At 49.6% G+C, this 24,581-nt stretch overlaps 1 protein-coding gene across 1 annotated transcript; it reads left to right on the plus strand.

Annotated features, from left to right (window-relative positions):
- The first annotated feature begins 19,645 nt into the window (after window positions 1-19,645).
- On the plus strand, window positions 19,646-20,937 carry LOC127595107 (uncharacterized). The gene is made up of 2 exons (XM_052056800.1): window positions 19,646-20,189; window positions 20,281-20,937. Exons 1-2 carry the CDS (start codon window positions 19,672-19,674, stop codon window positions 20,924-20,926), a joined length of 1,164 nt encoding a protein of 387 aa, XP_051912760.1. The 5' UTR covers window positions 19,646-19,671; the 3' UTR covers window positions 20,927-20,937.
- The last annotated feature ends 3,644 nt before the right edge of the window (window positions 20,938-24,581 follow it).

Genomic DNA, 24,581 nt, shown 5'->3' on the forward strand with positions numbered 1-24,581 from the left:
AATGATCTTACTAGTGAACTAGTGGGCATTTTGTGGCTTGCATGTCAACCAGTAAGCCTCAAAATGATCTTACTAGTGAACAAGTGGGCACATTTATGGCCTTACATGTTCACTAGTAAGCGTCAAAATGATCTTACTAGTGAACCAGTGGGCGTTTTGTGGCTTACATCTTCACTAGTAAGCCTCAAAATGATCTTACGAGTGAACTAGTGGGCGTTTTGTGGCTTACATGTCAACTAGTAAGCCTCAAAACGATCTTATTAGTGAACTAGTGGGCACATTTATGGCCTTACATGTTCACTAGTAAGCGTCAAAATGATCTTACTAGTGAACTAGTATTTATTTGTATTTTTTTTAGCATTACTACTATGCATACAGTGCATCATCCTATGTATGTTTGCCTGCTCTAATTCCTGATAGCCAAGCAGAGCTGCTCCTGTTCCCTTTATGTGTGCTTAACATTTTGTAATGCATATTCTACTTGGCAGTATTTTTCTTTATTTTCAAGTTCAACATTAGATGTTTTATTTTTACGTCACATGTTAAACTTACCTTGAGCATTGTAAAAAGTGGTTTCATTTAATTTCTAAAACTCAATTGAAAATGTTTCGATATAATATCCTCATCAAACACACCAGTCTTTTTTGTCTCTTATCTGTGACAAGCATGCACATACACTCATCCTGGGATTTGCTCTTTCTTATTAAATCTTGTTAATTACTTTGCACTTTGTGAATGTTTTACAAGATAACCAGCACAAACTAAAACCAACCAGCAAACATACATGCTCACCTTGGTGAGTTTTACCAGGTCACCATACTAGTACATACTGCCACTAAATGGATAGCGGAAAACAAAAAAAGGTCCATTTATCACTACACTATAAATGGGCTATAGTGTTGACGGTGAGTCTTTGTAAATGGTTGTCTGTCTCTGAGTCCTAAAACAGTGTATGGTTTATGAAATAAATATATTTTTTCCCAATTGCAAAGCAGAGACAATCTTTTTTTTTTACAACTGAGACTGTTACGGCTTTGTAATACACATTTCCCTTTGTCTATGGGGAGTCACTATTTTTCATGTCATCAAAGGGATTAAGGCCTACTCCAATAATTTAGTCATTCAAACTTGCATCATAAACTGAACTTTCTTGCTGTGGAAAAAAAATACCACAAACCACAGGCAGCATTGTGACTTTCCCAATTTTCTTTTCATAAAATGACAACTAGTCAAACTAAAACAATGCCCTAAGTAATTGGAATGCCATTGTCATTAAACCAAAAGATAGGTTTAGAGAAGGTAGAGTGGTTTCTGGTAGAGGTGGGTGTGTGTAGGAAATGGGGGTGTCCTTTTCAAATCGGCAGAAAAACATGTTTAGTTCATTAGCAAGACCCTTATTGTTCACTGTTTGGGGGGGGGTGGCATTCTATAGTTAGTGATTGCTTTCAGGCCATTCCATACAGATGCAGAGTCTTTAGCAGAGAACTGGTTTTTCAGACTCTCTGCATAGCTTCTCTTAGCTATGTTAACTTCCTTTGTCAATTGGTTTCGGGCGTGTTTGTACAGTGCCCGATCTCCACTTCTAAATGCAGCCTCTTTCTCTTTCCTGAGTTGCCCGAGTTTGGGAGTAAACCATGGCGGAAGAACTTCGTTGGTACACACATGTGCTCACAGAAACTGATGTATGATGTTACAGTGTCTGTGTATTCATCCAGTGTGCCCGTTGAAGTTTCAAAGACGCCCCAATCAGTGCAGTCTAAGCATTCTTGTAGAGCTAGCTTTGCTTCATCCGTCCATTTTTTTTCACAGTCTTAACAACCGGTTTAACACATTTGAGTTTCTGTCTGTATGTAGGTATTAAGTGGATTACATTGTGGTCAGAAAGACCCAATGCTGCACGGGCGACCGATCGGTATGCATTTTTTATTGTTGTATAGCAGTGGTCTAGAATGTTGCCTTCTCTGGTGAAACAGTCGATGTGCTGCTTATATCTGGGAAGTTCACGGTTAAGATGTGCTCTATTAAAATCGCCCAAAATGATCAGGGGTGACTCTGGGTATTTTAGTTCGAGTTTGTTTACTTGTTTGGCTAGCGTTTGTATCGCCGTGTTAGCGTTAGCTTGTGGCGCAATGAAAACACCGACTAGTAAAAAGGAGGTGAACTCACGTGGCGAGTAGAATGGCTTGCAGTTTAAAGACAGCGACTCCAGGTCCGGGCTGCAGTGTGCGTCGAGCTTCGTGACATCAGTGCACCATTCTTCGTTTATATAGAAACAAATCCCACCACCTCTCGTTTTCCCTGATAGCTCCGTGTCGCGGTCGGCTCGGAGAAGGCGGAAGCTGGGTAGATGTAGCGTGCAAAGGTTTTGTTGGTCTTTGTGAGAAAAAGTCCATCCATCTTAGTTGGCAGAGATCGTAGATTAGCAAGATGGATCGATGGGAGCGGGGTTTGAAATCCGCGCTGCCGGAGCTTAACGAGCACGCCGGCTCGCTTCCCCCTCCTCCGGCGGCGTTTCCATGCTCCGTACAGCGTAGCCGCTCCGCTCGCGATTAGCTCCGAAAAACCTTGTGGATTTTCGTGTGCTGGTGAAAAAAGACCTAGCGTAGCCTCCCCAATGCGCAGCAACTTTTCCCTCGTGTAAGTAAGCCGCTCAGGGTCGCCAAAAACAAACGAAAATGACAAAAACAGGGATAATACTAGGGAGCGTGTGACTGAGGCTGCCATACCTGTCGGCGCCTGATGGCTCCTCTGAAATGAAAGTGTGCCCATACATTAGCGTCGGCATATACGATGCGCTGATTGGCTCATTTGAATTTAAGGTGTGCCCATACCTAAGCGTCAGCATATACGATGCGCTGATTGGCCCATTTGAATTTAAGGGTGCCCATACCTAAGCGTCAGCATATACGATACGCTGATTGGCTCATTTGAATTTAAGGTGTGCCCATACGTAACCGTCAACACGCGTCTATCCCAATACATACGCATTCAAAATGCCTCGGACGAGTAGAGAGAGGGGGGCGGCGGGAGGGCAAATGATTTTATTTTTCATTTCAGACGACAACACAAGGTGCGTACATTTCGAATCCCGCACGCGGCTTTCGCGCACATGGCTAATTTGCATGCGCGCTGTGGCGTTCCGAGCCCTTGTCTGACAGTGCGTTGCAAGCTGGCGCGGTCGGAGCCGGGCAGCGGCGGCCATCGACCCGCCGCGCGCGGCGACCCGAAGGGCGCGCCTCGGACGATACCCGCCGTCGAACCCGAGCGTCGCGGGGAGCAAAAACGAGACGGCCTGCGCAACCCGAAGGGCGCGCCTCGGACGATACCCGCCGTCGAACCCGAGCGTCGCGGGGAGCAAAAACGAGACGGCCCTACACCCGCATAGTGCGCAGGATTTTCCAACAAACTGCAAGCCATTCTACTCGCTACGTGAGTTCACCTCCTTTTTACTAGTCGGTGTTTACATTGCGCCACAAGCTAACGCTAACACGGCGATTCAAAATTGAGGATTGTGTCCGGAAACAGACGCATGCGCGACGCCACAGTGTGCTCACAGCTTCAGCCCAGGAGAGCCGCACATAGACAATTAGACAAAACGAATCGCGGGAGGTTTCCATTGTGTGCAGTTCTGCTCCCGTCTACCCGGGGTTATTTTCATGCACCCCATTATTGATTGGTTGTGAGGAGTGTTGTTTTGTATAAGCTTGGCTTTACCATACTAAATGGGCATATAGCCCTGCTACCCATGATTCCCGTGCATGAAATCGGACCTTGGTCTTATTAAAAAAAACAAAAGTGGACCTTCAGCATTTCTAGTTGAGGACCACTGGCCCATTAGATCATGCTGCAACAGCGGATAGAGGTAACCTAAAAAATAAATAAATAAATAAATAAATAACTTGAGTAACTTTTTAATGCCTTTGAAAATTATACATTTTTTTTAAAAGTATTTACAGTATGTGAACTGAATAAAAAAGTTACTCATTAAGGTCAAAGTAAAATTATATATAATATGGTGTGGTCACTTAACAGTCCTGAGGTTGGTTGTTAGAATCCAAGCTTGGGCCTCCAGAAGTTTGCATGCCCTCTCCATGCTTTTCGGGATTTTATGCCAGTACTCTGGCTTCCTCCTGCATTCCAAAACCACACTTTTTGGGTTAATTGAAAACTAAAAACAAATCCTTAGGTGTGAATGGATGTTTGTCGATAAGTGCCCTGCAATAGAGACGCGGCCAGTCCAGGGTTTATCATGCCTAATCGGGATTGAGCTGTGATAGGATCCAGGTCACCTGTGACTCTCATGAGCAATATAGAGAATAGGTGAACGAATGTTACAGTTGTGTTTCCTTCAATTACACACCTTAGGCAAGTTAAAAAATCATTTCCAGAACATTTAAAAAAATGTTTTTACGGTGTTTTAACACATTTTTTAAATGATCAAACACAGTTAAAATGTATCATACAGTCTATTAAGAGAGACATATCAACAAATAAAAATATTTGTACTCATAACGACTCACGACGGCGATGATGAAGCAGCCATAACACAGTACAAGGCTGAAATAAAGGTGTTTTCTTTGTAAAAAAAATATGACCAACCTGGTGTTGAAATTGACCATTGAAAATGTCAAGTATGCATGAGCATATAGTACGTCTGCATATAAACATAGTCTCTGTGCTTTTGCATCGGTGACTTGTTATATTTCTCACAAACATCTTTTTGGGCAGGTGTTGGCTGCTTGTGTTTTTTTTTTCTGTTGCAAACCCGGGTGGCTCCGCCATTGTTGTTTTGGAACTGCAGTGCATCACCATGTCAGCAAGCCACCACTCCGTTAACATTGCATTCCATAGGGAAAGCATGAACGCTGAAGTAATCAGCAATGTTTGTGCTGTATCTCAAGAACACAATAGTCAATCAGGGACTGTATATATTTTTTAAAAAAAATCCTCGTCTCACCCACCCTCGGGTGCTGTCTGTCCCTCATTCAGCTCGGGTCCTCTACCAGAGGCCAGGAAGCTTGAGGGTTCTGCGCAGTATCCTTGCTGTTCCCAGCACTCCACATTTCTGGACTGAGATGTCCGATGTTGTTCCCGGGATCTGTTGCAACCACTCATCATCTAGTTTGGGGGTCACTGCCCCGAGTGGTCCGACCACCACAGGCACGACTGTCACCTTTACCTTCCAGGCTCTCTCCAGCTCCTCTCTGAGCCCTTGGGATTTCTCGAGTTTCTCGTGTTCCTTCTTTCTGATGTTTCCATCACTTGGGACCGCTACATCCACTACAATGGCTTTCCTCTGCCCTTTATCTATGATCAGGATATCTGGTTGGTTCGCCATTACCATCTTGTCAGTCTGGATCTGGAAGTCCCACAGGATCTTCGCTCTGTCATTCTCCACCACCTTCGGAGGTGTTTCCCATTTTGACCTTGGGGTGTCCAGTCCATACTCTGCACAGATGTTTCGGTAGACTATGCCAGCCACCTGGTTATGGCGTTCCATATAGGCTTTCCCTGCCAGCACCTTACACCCTGCAGTTATGTGTTAGATCGTCTCAGGTGCCTCTTTGCACAACCTACACCTTGGTCTTGGCTGGTGTGGTATATCTAGGCCTCGATGGCTCTGGTGCTCAGGGCCTGCTCCTGAGCAGCCAGTATGAGTGCCTCTGTGCTGTCCTTCAGGCCAGCCCTCTCTAGAACTCTGATAGGACTTCTTGAGATTGGCCACGGCAGTTATTGTCCGGTGGTACATCCCGTGTAGGGGCTTGTCCTCCCATGATGGTCCCTCTTCCAGCACCTCATCTTCTGTTCCCCATTGTCTGAGACATTCTCTGAGTACATCATCCGTTGGTGCCTTCTCCTTGATGTATTTGTGGAGCTTGGATGTTTCATCCTGGACAGTGGCTCTCACACTCACTAGTCCCCGGCCTCCTTCCTTTCGGCTTGTGTACAGTCTCAGGGTGCTGGACTTGGGATGGAACCCTCCATGCATGGTATCAAGCTTTCGGGTCTTAACATCCGTGGTCTGAATCTCTTCCTTTGGCCACCTTATTTTTCCTGCAGGGTATCTGATCACTGGAAAGGGCATAGCTGTTTATTGCCCGGGTCTTATTCTTGCCATTGAGCTGGCTTCTTAGGACTTGCCTCACTCGCTGGAGGTATTTGGCCGTAGCCGCTTTCCTTGTTGCCAGTTTGAGGTTGCCATTGGCTTATGGTATACCGAGGTACTTGTAGCTGTCCTCAATGTCTGCTATTGTTCCTTCAGGGAGTGAGACCGCTTCAGTGCGGACTACCCTTCCTCTCTTAGTCACCATCCGACTACATTTCTCCAGCCCGAATGACATCCCGATGTCGCTGCTGTAGATCCTGATTGTGTGGATCAGGGAGTCTATGTCCCTTTCGCTCTTAGCAAACAGCTACATGTCATCCTTGTAGAGGAGGTGACTGATCGTAGCTCCATTTCTGAGGCGGTATCCATGGCCTGTCTTGGTGATTACTTGGCTTAGGGGGTTCAGTCCTATGCAGAACAGCAGTGGGGAGAGTGCATCACCTTGGTATATGCCACATTTGATGGACACTTGGGTAAGTGGCTTGCCATTGGCTTCAAGTGTGGTTTTCCACATCCTCATCAAGTTCGCAACGAAAGCTCTTAGGGTCCTGTTCAACTTATACATATCCAAGCATTCAGTGATCCATGTATGTGGCATCGAGTCGTAGGCTTTCTTGTAATCAATCCAGCCTGTGCACAGGTTGGTACATCGGGACCTGCAGTCTTGTGCGACTGTTCTGTCAACCAGGAGCTGATGTTTGGCTCCCCCGGTATCTCTACCAATGCCCTTCCGTGCTTCGCTCATGTATTGATCCATGTGTGCACTTATCTTAGCCGCAGCATGAGCTTCCATGTTGTGGAGAGACAGGTTAATGGCCGATAGTTGGATGCGACTGCACCCTTTGAGGGATCTTTCATGATCAGTATCGTTCGCCCTTCGGTTAGCCATCCCTCAGCAGCTGGTTTGTTTATGCTGCTCGACGCTCATGGAGTGCTGTGAGTTTCTTTAGCCAGTAGGTGTGGACCATGTCCGGGCCTGGTGCTGTCCATTTCTTCATATCTGAGACTCTTTCCTGTATGTCTGCCACTATTATGGTAACTGGATTCTGTTCAGGGAGGTGTCTGTGCTCCTCTCTCAGGGAGACCAGCCATTGTGCACTGCTGTTATGTGCAACCTCCTTCTCCCATATGCCTTTCCAGTACCTTTTAGGACGCTGCCACTGAGCGTACACTTTCGCAGGTTGTGTTGTGAACAGCCTGTTTATTCGTCTGGCCTCATTCTCTTTCGTGTACCGCTTTAGGCGGCTGGACAAGGCTTGGAGCCTTTGTTTGGCAGTTTCGAGTGCTTCAGGTATGGTCATCTGGATGTACCTCTCAGGTATCGGCCTTTTCATCACACCTCTCTGGGCCTCCGTCAATGGACTCACATCTTTCTGAGCCGCCTTGATCTTAGCCTCCAACCGTCTTTTCCATGGTCGGTAATGTATCTCATGGCTTCCATGGTTGCTCTTATAGCCAAGCATCTCAAGGATCACTGATGCTGAAGCGCATATCAGTTCATTTCCGTGATTGTTACGGTAGGGTTCGCCCTCAGAGCTGCATTCACACTTTCCATGAGACTTTCAGGTGGTACTTCACATAGCCGTTGTAATCGGTTTCTAGGTTTCCCAGCTTTCATTCTTGCCATGATCTTAGCTTTCAGGTCAGTTGCTGCCTCGCTCAGCATTTCATTCATTCTCAGCACTCCCAATCTCATCATCTGCATTCACTCTGGTATGAACTCCTCCTCTGATCTGGCAGCCTGGGGCCCCTCACCATGGAACCTGCGTTGTACCTCATCAATCTCAAGTTGTGACAGCAGTTGCCGTTTGTGGATGTTGGAACACTGAGTTACTAGTTGTTTCGTGGTCACCCGTGACTGTGGGTTTTGAAGTAACCATTTAGCCCAGATTCTCTGCATGTAACCTCTCTGACTAGGCTTGCTTGAGTAGTAGCATTCCAACAGAGCCATGTTATTGCATCTTGCCCATCTCCGCTCCATTTTTCATCAAGGTGCTCTGGTTCCCCAGCACCTGACGCAGACCTTGTTTGGCCGGGCGACCTCTGAGCTGGCATGTCATTCATTTTATTGTCTCTCATCATTGTATGAGGTACGCATTAGCGTGAAGGCTCTTGCCCAAGGACCCACACTGGATGGTGTTATGTGCTCATTTTTTGCCCCAAGCGGGACCCAAGCGAACCAGCGTCTCCCGTACGCCAAACCTTACCAACTGAGCTATCCAGCTATATATATATATATATAGAGAGAGAGAGACTGTGTGCGCGGGCCGAGGGGAGGGAGGCCGGGGACTGGTGGGTGTCGGCGCCGCTTTCTGGGATGGGACATCCGGGCTCCATGAATGCATCGGGGGGCGGGGGCTCCGGCGGGTGACGTGCTTGGAGAGTGTCTCGGACAGTGGGGAGCGGAGGGACGGGCGCTGGGGGGGGGGACCATCGTGGGGGGGCGGGCCCCTACGCGGGATGTGCCACCGGACCATGGCTGAGGTGGCTGATCTCAAGAAGTCCTATCGGTGGCTGGAGGGGGCTTGCCTGGGGGACAGCGCAGGGGCGCTCATCCTGGCTGCTCAGGAGCGGGCCTTGGGCGCCGGAGCCGTCGAGGCCCGGATGTGCCGCGCCGGACAGGACCCGGGGTGTGGGTTGTGCGGGGAGGCGCCTGGGACGATCCAGCACGTGGCTGCGGGGTGTGGGATGCTGGCAGGGGGGGCCTGCGTGGAGCGCCATGGCCAGGTGGCTGGCGTGGTCTGCCGAGGCATCTGTGCGGAGTGTGGACTGGGGCCCCGGGGTCGGAGTGGGGGGCACCTACGAGGGTGGTGGAGGGTGGCGGAGCGGGGATCCTGTGGGACTTCCGGATCCAGACTGGCGGGATGGTGGTGGCGAGTCAACCAGATGTCGTGGTCGTGGATGGGGGGCGGAGTAGGGCCGTTGTGGTGGATGTGGCGGTCCCAGGTGGTGGAGGCATCGGGAGGGGGGAGCATGGGGGGCTCGGGGGGTACCAGGGGCTCGGGGAGGGGCTGGGGAGGGCCTGGGGGGTGGGGGTGGCGGTCGTGCCTGTGGTGGTCGGGGCGCTCGGGGCAGTGACCCCCTTACTGGATGGGTGGTTGCGACGGATCCCGGGAGCAGCGTCGGACATCTCGGTCCGGAGGTGTGCGGTGCTGGGAGCGGCGGGGGTACTGCGCGGGGACCTCGGGCTTCCTGGCCTCTGTTGGAGGACCCGAGCTGAATGAGGGACGGACACCACCCGAGGACACCTCCTATTGGCTCGATGATAAGAGCTCCACCCAGCAAAGAATTAACCCTTTAAAACCTGATTCTGAGCTTTCACAATTATTTACCGCCATTTGCGTAATAACTACAGTATACAGAAATTTGTGGTGTAGATGCGAATTTAGGAGAGCAGGACAATATATCTGTCACGTCGCGCGTCCGCCAGCAGGTGGCGGGTCTTCTCCTCCGCCATTCGGCACACCTGCCCGTAATTTCGGGCTGATTACCCCCCTTTATTTTGAGACTCCGGCAGTCATCTCACTGCCGGAGAATTCCACGCCGCGCCATTGTTCCTTCGCGAAAGTAAAAACTAAATTAATATTACTCATTGCTTCCTAGCCTTTTGGCAATTGTATCGTCGTACCAATTATTGATTGTATTTAAATTATTCCTATAGTCTATTCAGATATTCCTCGCTTTTGTTTTCCGCGAGCGTTTTCTGTTGTCACCTTATTTGTACCCTGGTCCTTATTTGACCAGCGCTTTTTGTTATTCTTCTTGTCGGGTATTTTGTGTTCCGTATTAAAGACTTTTTCTGTTCTTTGACAAGATCTCGTTTTCTGTCTGCTATCTCGGGGATCCACTTCCTTATTTTTTTGTTGTGCACGAAGCGATCTGTCAATCGCTTCGGGCACAACGTGACAATATCGCATTGCAATTGGAGCAGCAGCTTGGTTGATGATGTCCCCAAACCGGCTCATCTATTATATTTGTCGTGCAATACAATGAAAATGAGCACAATTGCAAAACATAGGCTTCTTATATTTTAAAATAAAATAATCACATGTTTACCGTTCTGGGTTTTCTACAATCATGAATGGAGGCATTATTTACAGCAGGTTGACAGCAGTGTGATCGAGCAGATTAGATGGAGTAGAATTTGAATGGGGCTTCACTGATTTATTTCATACAATTCATATCTAAAACACAGTTGAAAAATATTTGATTGTTAAAATATTTAAATACAAGAACTATATCAAGAAATTAACAAAACATACAGTTTTTTTAATTAGGAGAAAAGTCTAAAAACATATCACAAATGACAAACGTTGTGCCTCTCCTCCTCCTGTTCTTCAATGAAGCTGATCACCCTCCAGCTCCCGTTAGAAACATCGTGCTGCTGAAGGTGTGCCGGCAGAATGGTTGTGATACAGGTGGTGCTTTGGACTCTCCCAGAAACGAGGACCTAGTTTAGTTGTAGATCCAGTAAAACATAGTGCAAATGTGACATTATTTATAATGCACAGTTACAGTCTTGTGAATATTAAAAAATGTACTTCATGTAATGCAGGAAGCGAATAATTCAAACGAACTAAGGCAGCAAACAGTAAGAGCAAAATCGTGTTCCAAACATTAACTTTAACTCTTTTTTAAATGTCAATTAGCTTGTGAGTAATAAGACAAAATGTGACTGTCAGACAGAGAACTGTCAGAGCAAACGGCAGATTTTGGAAAGTCCTGCCGAAATAAATCTGTACCCGACTGCGACTGTCAGCGTTGAACTGCCGCCATTGCTGTCAAAGTCAGACACATCTCCGAAATCGTTGGAGCAAATTTTTAAGCAGGCTTCATCTTGATAAATTGACCACGTATTTGACATTTACACCATAACGTTACCGCCTAAAATAATCGTAAAACAAAATTTTGTGTAACAACAAGAGTAATATGTACCCCAAAAGCTTTCAAAGCGTCTGAAAGTTTTCTCCTCCGTTTTTGTTGGGGCTTGGCTCGAAATGCATCATGATTGGCTGCCCGAAGTCCACGTGTCTGTCGGACGTGCTCTCATTGGTCTACAATACCATCACGGATGAATAAATACTCAAAGGGCTTGCCAGGCAAGCCCTTTGAGTATTTATTCCATATTGCCCACTAGTTCACTAGTAAGGTCATTTTGACGCTTACTAGTGAACATGTAAGGCCATCAATGTGCCCACTAGTTCACTAGTAAGATCATTTTGACGCTTACTAGTGAACATGTAAGCCACAAAACGCTCACTAGTTCACTAGTAAAGTCATTTTGACGCTTACTAGTGAACATGTAAGCCACAAAACGCTCACTGGTTCACTAGTAAGGTAATTTTGTCGCTTACTAGTGAACATGTAAGCCACAAAACGCCCACTAGTTCCCTAGTAAGATCATTTTGACGCTTACTAGTGAACATGTAAGCCACAAAACGCTCACTAGTTCACTAGTAAGGTCATTTTGACGCTTATTTATGAACATGTCAGCCACAAAACGCTCACTGGTTCACTAGTAAGGTAATTTTGACGCTTACTAGTGAACATGTAAGCCACAAAACGCCCACTAGTTCCCTAGTAAGATCATTTTGACGCTTATTTATGAACATGTCAGCCACAAAACGCTCACTAGTTCACTAGTAAGGTCATTTTGACGCTTACTAGTGAACATGTAAGCCACAAAACGCTCACTGGTTCACTAGTAAGGTAATTTTGAGGCTTACTAGTTGACATGTAAGCCGATAAACGCCCACTAGTTCACTCGTAAGATCATTTTGAGGCTTACTCATTGACATGTAAGCCGCAAAACGCCCACTAGTTCACTAGTAAGGTCATTTTGAGGCTTACTAGTTGACATGTAAGCCGCAAAACGCCCACTAGTTCACTAGTAAGATCATTTTGACGCTTACTAGTGAACATGTAAGGCCATAAATGTGCCCGCTAGTTCACTAGTAAGTTCATTTTGAGGCTTACTAGTTGACATGTAAGCCACAAATCGCCTACTAGTTCACTAGTAAGATGATTTTGAGGCTTACTAGTGAACATGTAATCCACAAAACGCCCACTAGTTCACTAGTAAGATCATTTTGACGCTTACTAGTGAATATGTAAGCCACAAAACGCTCACTAGTTCACTAGTAAGGTCATTTTGAGGCTTACTAGTGAACATGTAAGCCACAAAACGCTCACTAGTTCACTAGTAAGGTTTTTTTGACGCTTACTAGTGAACATGTAAGCCACAAAACGCCCACTAGTTCACTAGTAAGATCATTTTGAGGCTTACTAGTTGACATGTAAGCCGCAAAACGCCCACTAGTTCACTAATAAGGTCATTTTGACGCTTACTACTGAACATGTAAGGCCATAAATGTGCCCACTTGTAGTGTTAGTGACATTACACTGTACTTGCATTAAATGCAAATAAGGATGATTACGAAAACATGTAACGGTATCCTATTGGCTGTACGTTTCAAAATAGTATCATCCCACCAGTCAGGGCTCATGATTTTGGAAATTCTGTGCCCACTTAGTTTTTTAAAACAACAATGGCGGACAGCATCCTGAGACGTATTCGGCGAAGGTGCAGGGCAATAGAGAGCGCCTGTCGTCAAGGGTCTGCCGGTGAAAGTGAAGCACGCGCGATAAACATTTCAATTGCTAATTTAAGAAGAGTTAGTGACCAGTTTAGCGCTGATACTATTCAAAATTTGATTCAAAGTCTAATAGATCTCCGATCTGTCATCATTGCGGGACCCGCTCCTAATGGTGGATGTGTTTGTTCCCGTGTGGCACATCGTTTGCACACAGGTAAAATGGCTACCATTTTTTTGTCATTGCTTTTTTGTATGTGTTTTTATTCGAACTACACACGGGTTTTACTGACGACTTGCTGTGACTTACCTTCTACCACCCTGTCAAACGTCGTTTTATACCAGTGGTTTTCCTGCAAATCAGTAGACTATTAAGTAACGCGATGGCTATACACTTATAAGCAATAACTAGTGATCTTTTAGTTATTCAATTATAAGTTTGAATTATTTTTTTCTTGAGTAAAATGGTTAGAGAAAATAGCTGCTCGCGCTTTTGAAGCTGCATATACTTTTATGTACATCTGTGTCTATATGCCTGTACTGTATACAGTACTGTATATAAAAAACACGTAGTGATTCATTTGCTTGAATTCCTTAATCCTTTTATTTCCATACTTTAGGTAGACGAGGAAGACCAGCACTTGACATTACAACGGATCAAATTGAACTGCTCCCCACTCAGGGCTTTACAGTGAGAGCCATCACGGAGATGTTGTGTTGTTCCTCTTCATACCTGCATAAAAAAATGAAGTTTTTTCAGATTTCAGCCAGAAATAGATTTACTCCCATTCATGATGTTGACCTGGAAGAGCATGTCAGAAGATTGCACAGCCAATTTCCCAGATCAGGCTCGGAAGCAAGTGTTCTGCTACATACTCTTGTCCCTTCATGTATATATCATTATATTCATTGTGAAAGTGTACTTTCTTTATTGTGTTGTTTTATGAACCTGTTGCAGATGATGAGGGCATACCTGCGTGCTGATGGTATTGTAGTACAAAGAAAAAGAGTTCGAGAAATCCTCAACCGTATTGAGCCAGCTGCTGCAGCCCAGAGATGGAGCCAGACTGTGGCTAGAAGAACATACTATGTGCCATTCCCCAATAGTTTATGGCACATAGATGGGCCTATGCGTCTCATTCGGTAATAAGGGATCATCTTATATTTGTACTCGTGGGAGCATTAGAAAGCCATATTGTATGGACAGCACAGATTAAATTGAATTTTATCATTTGTATATCCAAGTTACACAAACTCCAAATTGCCTCCATGTAGTCTTAAGTGCACAGCAATACCTTCTCTACCGAGATGATATTTCAAACAAGATATGAAACTTGATTGTTTTCTTGTATTTAATCATTATTCTTTTCATGTTTGTTTTACAGGTGGGGGTTTGTGACACATGCTGGCATTGATGGGAATTCCAGGCTAATAACGTACCTTCAACTGGAGCACAGACAACACAGCTTTGACAGTGTTTAAATATTTTGTCCAAGCCACCTGCCTGTATGGGTTACCCTCCAGAGTAAGATCCGACCATGGTGGTGAAAAGACTGGTTGCTCTTTTAATGAACCTACTGCAGGGACAAGAAACCAAAATTATTTCTAGCTCCAGCCAACACCCCCTCACAATTTACTCACACCTCCCATGGCCTGATTATCCACCAACAGGGGCCCTTTTTGGATTATCATTTTGGCATAGGAACTTTCCTTTCCTATCCTAACCGAGTGAGATGAGCCGGTAGCACCTGGAGCAAAGATCGTCTAAATTTTAATAATGCTTAGGAAAGGTTCTGACCATCCTTTACGAAAGGAAAGGAGATATATTATGCAGCAGGAATATTTAAAGGGGAAGTCTTTTTTATTTTCAATGCCTTTACAATCATACATTCTACGCACATGCACTGGTCTAAACATGGTATTCAGATTAATTTTACCTTTGTGGAATATGAATTATGCAGAAAATCTCACTTGTTTTTACCCAAATCAGGGGCCTAACATTTTGTACTTGCTATTGACCGAACAGTACATCACAGTTTCTGTGAGGACAAAAATTCTGGTTCTGTCACAGTCCACCGGAATCAGAAATTGCTTTCACATTGCGCAGCCGTAACTTGGGCCAATCACAAGTGCTGCTTAACTTGTTAAACTAAATGAAGAGATGCCTCCGTGCAATACTCAGAGTAAGATGACATTGTGTAAAGGAAGTGGCATGATTTATAGAAGTTAATGGAGTGCTGTGTCTGTCTCCTAAATACAATAAGGACTTTTTAAATGGCTTTTCAATGTTTATTGCAGGGAAAAATGTACATCTATATATCCACTGTATATCTATAAAAAAAACTCCTCGTCTCACCCCTCAGGTGGTGTCCATCCCTCATTCAGCTGGGGTCCTCTACCCGAGGCCAGGAAGCTTGAGGGTTCTGCGCAGTATCCTTGCTGTTCCCAGCACTGCACGTTTCTGGACTGAGATGTCCGATGTTGTTCCCGGGATCTGTTGCAACCACTCATCATCTAGTTTGGGGGTCACTGCCCCGAGTGCTCCGACCACCACAGGCACGACTGTCACCTTTACCTTCCAGGCTTTCTCCAGCTCCTCTCTGAGCCCTTGGGATTTCTCGAGTTTCTCGTGTTCCTTCTTTCTGATGTTTCCGTCACTTGGGACCGCTACATCCACTACAACGGCTTTCCTCTGCCCTTTATCTATGATCAGGATATCTGGTTGGTTCGCCATTACAATCTTGTCAGTCTGGATCTGGAAGTCCCACAGGATCTTCGCTCTGTCATTCTCCACCACCTTCGGAGGTGTTTCCCATTTTGACCTTGGGGTGTCCAGTCCATACTCCGCACAGATGTTTCGGTAGACTATGCCAGCCACCTGGTTATGGCGTTCCATATAGGCTTTCCCTGCCAGCACCTTACACCCTGCAGTTATGTGTTAGATCGTCTCAGGTGCCTCTTTGCACAACCTACACTTTGGGTCTTGGCTAGTGTGGTATATCTAGGCCGATGGCTCTGGTGCTCAGGGCCTGCTCCTGAGCAGCCAGGATGAGTGCCTCTGTGCTGTCCTTCAGGCCAGCCCTATCTAGAACTCTGATAGGACTTCTTGAGATTGGCCGCGGCAGTTATTGTCCGGTGGTACATCCCGTGTAGGGGCTAGTCCTCCCATGATGTGCCCTCTTCCAGCACCTCATCTTCTGTTCCCCATTGTCTGAGACATTCTCTGAGTACATCATCCGTTGGTGCCTTCTCCTTGATGTATTTGTGGAGCTTGGATGTTTCATCCTGGACAGTGGCTCTCACACTCACTAGTCCCCGGCCTCCTTCCTTTCGGCTTGTGTACAGTCTCAGGGTGCTGGATTTGGGATGGAACCCTCCATGCATGGTAACGAGCTTTCGGGTCTTAACATCCGTGGTCTGAATCTCTTCACTAGATCACTGGAAAGGGCATAGCTGTTTATTGCCCGGGTCTTATTCTTGCCATTGAGCTGGCTTCTTAGGACTTGCCTCTGTCACGTCGCGCATCCGCCAGCAGGTGGCGGGTCTTCTCCTCCGCCATTCGGCACACCTGCCCGTAATTTCGGGCTGATTACCCCCCTTTATTTTGAGACTCCGGCAGTCATCTCACTGCCGGAGAATTCCACGCCGCGCCATTGTTCCTTCGCGAAAGTAAAACCTAAACTAATATTACTCATTGCTTCCTAGCCTTTTGGCAATTGTATCGTCGTACCAATTATTGATTGTATTTAAATTATTCCTATAGTCTATTCAGATATTCCTCGCTTTTGTTTTCCGCGAGCGTTTTCTGTTGTCACCTTATTTGTACCCTGGTCCTTATTTGACCAGCGCTTTTTGTTATTCTTCTTGTCGGGTATTTTGTGTTCCGTATTAAAGACTTTTTTGTTCTTTGACAAGATCTCGTTTTCTGTCTGCTATCTCGGGGATCCACTTCCTTATTTTTTGTTGTGCACGAAGCGATCTGTCAATCGCTTCGGGCACAACGTGACAGAATTCTCCGGCCACCATGGATCCCGCAGACATGGAAAAGATCTTGTCCGCTCTGTACCGACAAGAGCAACAGATGAGTCCGCAGGGCCAAGCCCTTTCGGAACTCCGCAGCGCGGTTTCCATGCTGGCTCATCGGTTCGATAATTTCGAACCCCGTTTGGTACAGGTAGAGACACGGGGAGCACCTCCCCCCGTGGTTCGCCCCACCACCACTGAGGCTCTCGCATCATTCCCCACAATGATGAGGGAGTCCTCGCTTCCACACCCCCCACGTTACGGGGGTGAGCACGGGCAGTGTGGACAGTTTCTCCACCAATGCTCGCTCGTGTTCGACCAACAGCCTTCCGTCTATGCTAATGACGCCGCTAAAGTGGCATATATCATGAGCTTATTGACAGGTCCGGCGGAGTCATGGGCGATGGTGACGAGCGACGCGAAGCCGAGCCTCCGGTCTTCGCTCCACGAATTCGTTACGGCGTTCCGCCGGGTGTTCCACCATCCCGTGCGGGGCAGAGAGGCGGAGGGCCGGCTGCTCGAACTCCACCAGGGAAGGCGATCGGTGGCGGATTACTCGATCGAGTTCCAGATATTGGCCGCCCAGAGTGGCTACGGAGACCGAGCACTGTGTGGGCTGTTTCGCCATGGATTAAATCCCCAGCTCAAGGATGAACTGGCGACCCGTGACCACAGTTCCGACCTGGCGGAGTTGATCGATCTCTCCCTACGATTAGACAACCGCCTGAGGGAGAGAGACCGGGAACGTGGAGGTGATCGGTTCCCGTCCCGGCATACCGCGGAGGAGCCGATGCAGCTAGGTGGCGAAGACGCTGTTCTCGGCCATCCGGAGTCGCCGCCCTTCCCTTACACCAAGTACTGTGAGTCGCGACCCCGCGTAGAACCTCCCGAGCCAAGGCGTATCGACCCCCGGCCGGGAAATCCCAACAGACTGGAACTCGAGGGGGAGATATTTGGGGAATCCCGGTCGCTGCGGGTTAGAGCCCTGGTAGACTCGGGGGCGGATGAATGTTTTATGGACACAGCTCTCGCGTCCGAGTTGGGTTGTGGTATTGAGGAGTTGGCTAATAAGAAGCGGGTTTGTGATCTCGATGGGCGCCCCCTGGCGGTAGTTACGTGTAGAACCGAACCACTGAAACTCCGCCTCTCCGGTAACCATGTCGAGCATCGCCGTTTTTATTTAATGCGGTCCCGTAATGCTCCGGTCATTCTTGGGTTGCCCTGGCTCAAGACCCACAACCCCGTAATTTCCTGGGAGCGCCCAGCAGTAGGCAGTTGGAGCGAATATTGTTATAAACACTGTCTACAATCGGCCATCGGGGAACATGAACGAACCAGTGTCGAAACCCCCGAAGCTATCTGCCTTGACGGAGTGCCAGATTGCTATCGGGACCTTCGTGAGGTCTTCAGCGAGGATCGCGCACGCGCTTTGCCCCCGCACCGTCCCTACGATTGCGCCATAGACCTGCAGCCGGGCGCTCCGTTGCCGACCTCACGGCTGTATCAGGTGTCCCAACCCGAGCGCGAGGCGCTAACGGAGTATATAAACAGCTCGCTCGCTGCAGGTCTCATTAGACCCTCGCGATCACCATTAGGTGCGGGGTTTTTCTTTGTGGGGAAAAAGGACAAGACCCTGCGACCGTGCGTGGATTATCGTGGGCTTAATGAGATCACGATTAAAAACAAGTACCCACTACCATTACTGGACTCCGCCTTCGCCCCTTTACAAACGGCCACTATTTTTTCCAAACTTGATTTACGCAGTGCATATCATTTGGTCCGCATCCGGGAGGGTGATGAATGGAAGACGGCTTTTAAGACCCCGTTAGGTCACTTCGAATATTTAGTCATGCCTTTCGGGCTGACAAACGCCCCCGCCGTCTTCCAAAATCTTATCAATGACGTGTTAAGAGACATGTTGAACATTTTTTGTTTTGTTTATCTCGATGACATTTTAATTTTCTCCCGGTCGTTGCAGGAACACCAGCGACATGTCAGGCTGGTGTTACAACGGTTACTAGAAAATCGGCTCTTCGTCAAGGCAGAGAAATGCGAATTCCATGTACCCGTCATCTCTTTCCTGGGCTTCATTGTCGAACAGGGCAAGTTACGGGCAGACCCCAGCAAGACGCAGGCAGTCACTAACTGGCCGGTTCCAATGAGCCGTAAGGAATTGCTACGCTTTTTGGGGTTCGCAAACTTCTACCGGCGTTTTATCCGCGGTTACAGCCAGAAAGCGCTCCCCTTGACCCGGCTTACATCTATTAAGGCCCCCTTTAGGTGGGACCCGGCCGCGGACGCGGCATTCAAAGACCTAAAGGCGGCGTTTACCAGTCCCCCGGTATTACAACATCCTGTCCCTGATCTCCCGTTTGTCGTAGAGGTGGACGCCTCGGATTCGGGGGTGGGGGCGGTGCTGTCCCAGCGTTCTCCGGTCGACCAGAAGCTGCACCCCTGCGCCTTTTTCTCCCGTCGACTCAGCGCTGCCGAGTCGAATTACGACGTAGGTAATCGAGAACTGCTGGCCGTGGTAGCCGCCCTACAGGAATGGCGGCACTGGCTCGAGGGGGCGAAGGAGCCCTTCACAGTTTATACGGACCACAAGAATCTCGAGTACCTCCGCTCCGCAAAACGACTGAACGCCCGTCAGGCCCGGTGGGCCCTGTTCTTCACCCGTTTCCATTTTATCCTTACCTACTCCCCAGGGTCCAAAAATACCAAACCTGACGCCCTTTCCCGTCTCCACGACCCCGCTGAGAAGGACCGGTCTCCGGAGGCCATTCTCCCGGCCCAGTGCATTTTGGGGTCTTTGCAGTGGGAGATTGAGCAGCGGATCCAAGCTGCTCTGGAGGGGGTTCAGGCTCCGGCAGAATGCCCCACGGGGAGGCTGTTTGTGCCTCCGTCGCTGCGGTCGGAAGTCTTACAGTGGGGACACGGGTCTAAGGTCGCATGTCATCCTGGGGTGAACCGGACTATACAACTCGTCGCCCAGCGGTTCTGGTGGCCGGAGCTCCGGAGGGACGTGACGGACTTCGTCAGTGCCTGCACCTCCTGCGCCTGCGGCAAGTCCTCACGCCGGCCCCCGGCGGGGTTGCTCCAGCCGTTGCCCGTTCCGCCTCGTCCTTGGTCCCACATCGCCCTGGACTTCGTGACGGGCCTACCGCCATCCCGTGGGAGGACCGTCGTCCTCACGATCGTGGACCGGTTCTCCAAGGCTGCCCATTTTGTGCCTCTGTCCAGGTTGCCCTCGGCGCTGGAGACCGCCGACCTCCTTATCCAGCACGTCTTTCGCCTCCACGGTATTCCACTGGACATTGTCTCGGACCGTGGGCCCCAGTTCGTATCCCGCGTCTGGAAGCGGTTCTGCCGGTCCCTCGGGGCCACGGCCAGTCTGACCTCGGGGTACCACCCCCAGTCCAATGGACAAGCCGAGCGTGCCAACCAGGATCTGGGGGCAGCCCTCCGCTGTGTGTGCCTTCACCGTCCCTCATCCTGGGTCGACCACTTACCCTGGGTGGAGTACGCGCACAACACCCTCGTCTCTTCTGCCACGGGTAGGTCCCCCTTCATGGCCGCCTACGGGTACCAGCCGCCGCTGTTCCCGTCCCAGGAGGGGCAGGTGGAGGTCCCCTCTGTGCAGCACCACCTTAAGCGGGCCCATCGCGTGTGGAAGGAGGCCCGGGCTGCGTTGTCCCGCACGGCGACCAGGAACCAGCGGATCGCGGATCGTCGCCGGCGCCCTGCTCCTTCGTACGTGGTGGGACAGAAGGTGTGGCTGGCAACGAGGGATCTTCGCCTGGCCGGCACGTCTGCGAAACTGGGACCCCGGTTTACTGGACCATTCGAGGTCGAGGCCGTCATCAGCCCAGCTGCAGTCAAGCTCCGGCTACCACCCACCATGAAGGTTCACCCCGTCTTCCACGTCTCCCTACTCAAACCCGTGTCTTCCAGTGACTTGGCTCCTCCTCCCACGCCGCCGCCCCCTCCGCGGGTCGTCGACGGTGACCCGGTGTACACGGTTCGTGCCATCCTGGACTCTCGGCGCAGGGGAAAGGGGTTCCAGTATCTGGTCGACTGGGAGGGCTACGGGCCTGAGGAGCGGCAGTGGGTGCCTCGCTCCTGGATCCTTGATCCGTCCCTTTTGCGCGACTTCCACACTGCACACCCTTCCAAACCGGGTAGGCCGCCGGGAGGCGTCCATTGAGGGGGGGGTACTGTCACGTCGCGCATCCGCCAGCAGGTGGCGGGTCTTCTCCTCCGCCATTCGGCACACCTGCCCGTAATTTCGGGCTGATTACCCCCCTTTATTTTGAGACTCCGGCAGTCATCTCACTGCCGGAGAATTCCACGCCGCGCCATTGTTCCTTCGCGAAAGTAAAACCTAAACTAATATTACTCATTGCTTCCTAGCCTTTTGGCAATTGTATCGTCGTACCAATTATTGATTGTATTTAAATTATTCCTATAGTCTATTCAGATATTCCTCGCTTTTGTTTTCCGCGAGCGTTTTCTGTTGTCACCTTATTTGTACCCTGGTCCTTATTTGACCAGCGCTTTTTGTTATTCTTCTTGTCGGGTATTTTGTGTTCCGTATTAAAGACTTTTTTGTTCTTTGACAAGATCTCGTTTTCTGTCTGCTATCTCGGGGATCCACTTCCTTATTTTTTGTTGTGCACGAAGCGATCTGTCAATCGCTTCGGGCACAACGTGACAGCCTCACTCGCTGGAGGTATTTGGCCGTAGCCGCTTTCCTTGTTGCCAGTTTGAGGTTGCCATTGGCTTGTGGTATACCGAGGTACTTGTAGCTATCCTCAATGTCTGCTATTGTTCCTTCAGGGAGTGAGACCCCTTCAGTGCGGACTACCCTTCCTCTCTTAGTCACCATCCGAATACATTTCTCCAGCCCGAATAACATCCCGATGTCGCTGCTGTAGATCCTGATTGTGTGGATCAGGGAGTCTATGTCCCTTTCGCTCTTAGCAAACAGCTACATGTCATCCTTGTAGAGGAGGTGACTGATCGTAGCTCCATTTCTGAGGCGGTATCCATGGCCTGTCTTGGTGATTACTTGGCTTAGGGGGTTCAGTCCTACGCAGAACAGCAGTAGGGAGAGTGCATCACCTTGGTATATGCCACATTTGATGGACACTTGGGTAAGTGGCTTGCCATTGGCTTCAAGTGTGGTTTTCCACATCCTCATCAAGTTCGCAACGAAAGCTCTTAGGGTCCTGTTCAACTTATACATATCCAAGCATTCAGTGATCCATGTATGTGGCATCGAGTCATAGGCTTTCTTGTAATCAATCCAGCCTGTGCACAGGTTGGTACATCGGGACCTGCAGTCTTGTGCGACTGTTCTGTCAACCAGGAGCTGATGTTTGGCTCCCCCGGTATCTCTACCAATGCCCTTCCGTGCTTCGCTCATGTATTGATCCATGTGTGCACTTATCTTAGCCGCAGCATGAGCTTCCATGTTGTGGAGAGACAGGTTAATGGCCGATAGTTGGATGCGACTGAACCCTTTGAGGGATCCTTCATGATCAGTATCGTTCGCCCTTCGGTTAGCCATCCCTCAGCAGCTGGTTCGTTTATGCTGCTCGACGCTCATGGAGTGCTGTGAGTTTCTTTAGCCAGTAGGTGTGGACCATGTCCGGGCCTGGTGCTGTCCATTTCTTCATATCTGAGACTCTTTCCTGTATGTCTGCCACTGTTATGGTAACTGGATTCTGTTCAGGGAGGTGTCTGTGCTCCTCTCTCAGGGAGACCAGCCATTGTGCACTGCTGTTATGTGCAACCTCCTTCTCCCATATGCCTTTCCAGTACCTTTTAGGACCCTGCCACTGAGCGTACACTTTCGCAGGTTGTGTTGTGAACAGCCTGTTTATTCGTCTGGCCTCATTCTCTTTCGTGTACCGCTTTAGGCGGCTGGACAAGGCTTGGAGCCTTTGTTTGGCAGTTTCGAGTGCTTCAGGTATGGTCATCTGGATGTACCTCTCAGGTATCGGCCTTTTCATCACACCTCTCTGGGCCTCCGTCAATGGACTCACATCTTTCTGAGCCGCCTTGATCTTAGCCTCCAACCGTCTTTTCCATGGTCGGTAATGTATCTCATGACTTCCATGGTTGCTCTTATAGCCAAGCATCTCAAGGATCACTGATGCTGAAGCGCATATCAGTTCATTTCCGTGATTGTTACGGTAGGGTTCGCCCTCAGAGCTGCATTCACACTTTCCATGAGACTTTCAGGTGGTACTTCACATAGCCGTTGTAATCGGTTTCTAGGTTTCCCAGCTTTCATTCTTGCCATGATCTTAGCTTTCAGGTCAGTTGCTGCCTCGCTCAGCATTTCATTCATTCACAGCACTCCCAATCTCATCATCTGCATTCACTCTGGTATGAACTCCTCCTCTGATCTGGCAGCCTGGGGCCCCTCACCATGGAACCTGCGTTGTACCTCATCAATCTCAAGTTGTGACAGCAGTTGCCGTTTGTGGATGTTGGAACACTGAGTTACTAGTTGTTTCGTGGTCACCCGTGACTGTGGGTTTTGAAGTAACCATTTAGCCCAGATTCTCTGCATGTAACCTCTCTGACTAGGCTTGCTTGAGTAGTAGCATTCCAACAGAGCCATGTTATTGCATCTTGCCCATCTCCGCTCCATTTTTCATCAAGGTGCTCTGGTTCCCCAGCACCTGACGCAGACCTTGTTTGGCCGGGCGACCTCTGAGCTGGCATGTCATTCATTTTATTGTCTCTCATCATTGTATGAGGTACGCATTAGCGTGAAGGCTCTTGCCCAAGGACCCACACTGGATGGTGTTATGTGCTCATTTTTTGCCCCAAGCGGGACCCAAGCGAACCAGCGTCTCCCGTACGCCAAACCTTACCAACTGAGCTATCCAGCTATATATATAGAGACTGTGTGCGCGGGCCGAGGGGAGGGAGGCCGGGGACTGGTGGGTGACGTGCTTGGAGAGTGTCTCGGACAGTGGGGAGCGGAGGGACGGGCGCTGGGGGGGGGGGGGGGGGACCATCGTGGGGGGGCGGGCCCCTACGCGGGATGTGCCACCGGACCATGGCTGAGGTGGCTGATCTCAAGAAGTCCTATCGGTGGCTGGAGGGGGCTTGCCTGGGGGACAGCGCAGGGGCGCTCATCCTGGCTGCTCAGGAGCGGGCCTTGGGCGCCGGAGCCGTCGAGGCCCGGATGTGCCGCGCCGGACAGGACCCGGGGTGTGGGTTGTGCGGGGAGGCGCCTGGGACGATCCGGCACGTGGCTGCGGGGTGTGGGATGCTGGCAGGGGGGGGGCCTGCGTGGAGCGCCATGGCCAGGTGGCTGGCGTGGTCTGCCGAGGCATCTGTGCGGAGTGTGGACTGGGGGCCCCGGGGTCGGAGTGGGGGGCACCTACGAGGGTGGTGGAGGGTGGCGGAGCGGGGATCCTGTGGGACTTCCGGATCCAGACTGGCGGGATGTTGGTGGCGGGTCAACCAGATGTCGTGGTCGTGGATGGGGGGCAGAGGAGGGCCGTTGTGGTGGATGTGGCGGTCCCAGGTGGTGGAGGCATCGGGAGGGGGGAGCATGGGGGGCTCGGGGGGTACCAGGGGCTCGGGGAGGGGCTGGGGAGGGCCTGGGGGGTGGGGGTGGCTGTCGTGCCTGTGGTGGTCGGGGCACTCGGGGCAGTGACCCCCTTACTGGATGGGTGGTTGCGACGGATCCCGGGAGCAGCGTCGGACATCTCGGTCCGGAGGTGTGCGGTGCTGGGAGCGGCGGGGGTACTGCGCGGGGACCTCGGGCTTCCTGGCCTCTGTTGGAGGACCCGAGCTGAATGAGGGACGGACACCACCCGAGCACACCTCCTATT

Source organism: Hippocampus zosterae, unplaced genomic scaffold (genome assembly GCF_025434085.1).
Source record: "Hippocampus zosterae strain Florida unplaced genomic scaffold, ASM2543408v3 HiC_scaffold_40, whole genome shotgun sequence".
Lineage (NCBI taxonomy): Eukaryota > Metazoa > Chordata > Actinopteri > Syngnathiformes > Syngnathidae > Hippocampus > Hippocampus zosterae.

Bases quoted from the DNA above. Each gene is read 5' to 3' on its own strand.
- LOC127595107 (XM_052056800.1), top strand. From the start codon at position 19,672: ATGTCATCCTGGGGTGAACCGGACTATACAACTCGTCGCCCAGCGGTT. The intron at 20,190-20,280 runs GTGTGTGCCTTC...TGCCACGGGTAG, and splicing joins TCTGGGGGCAGCCCTCCGCT to GTCCCCCTTCATGGCCGCCT.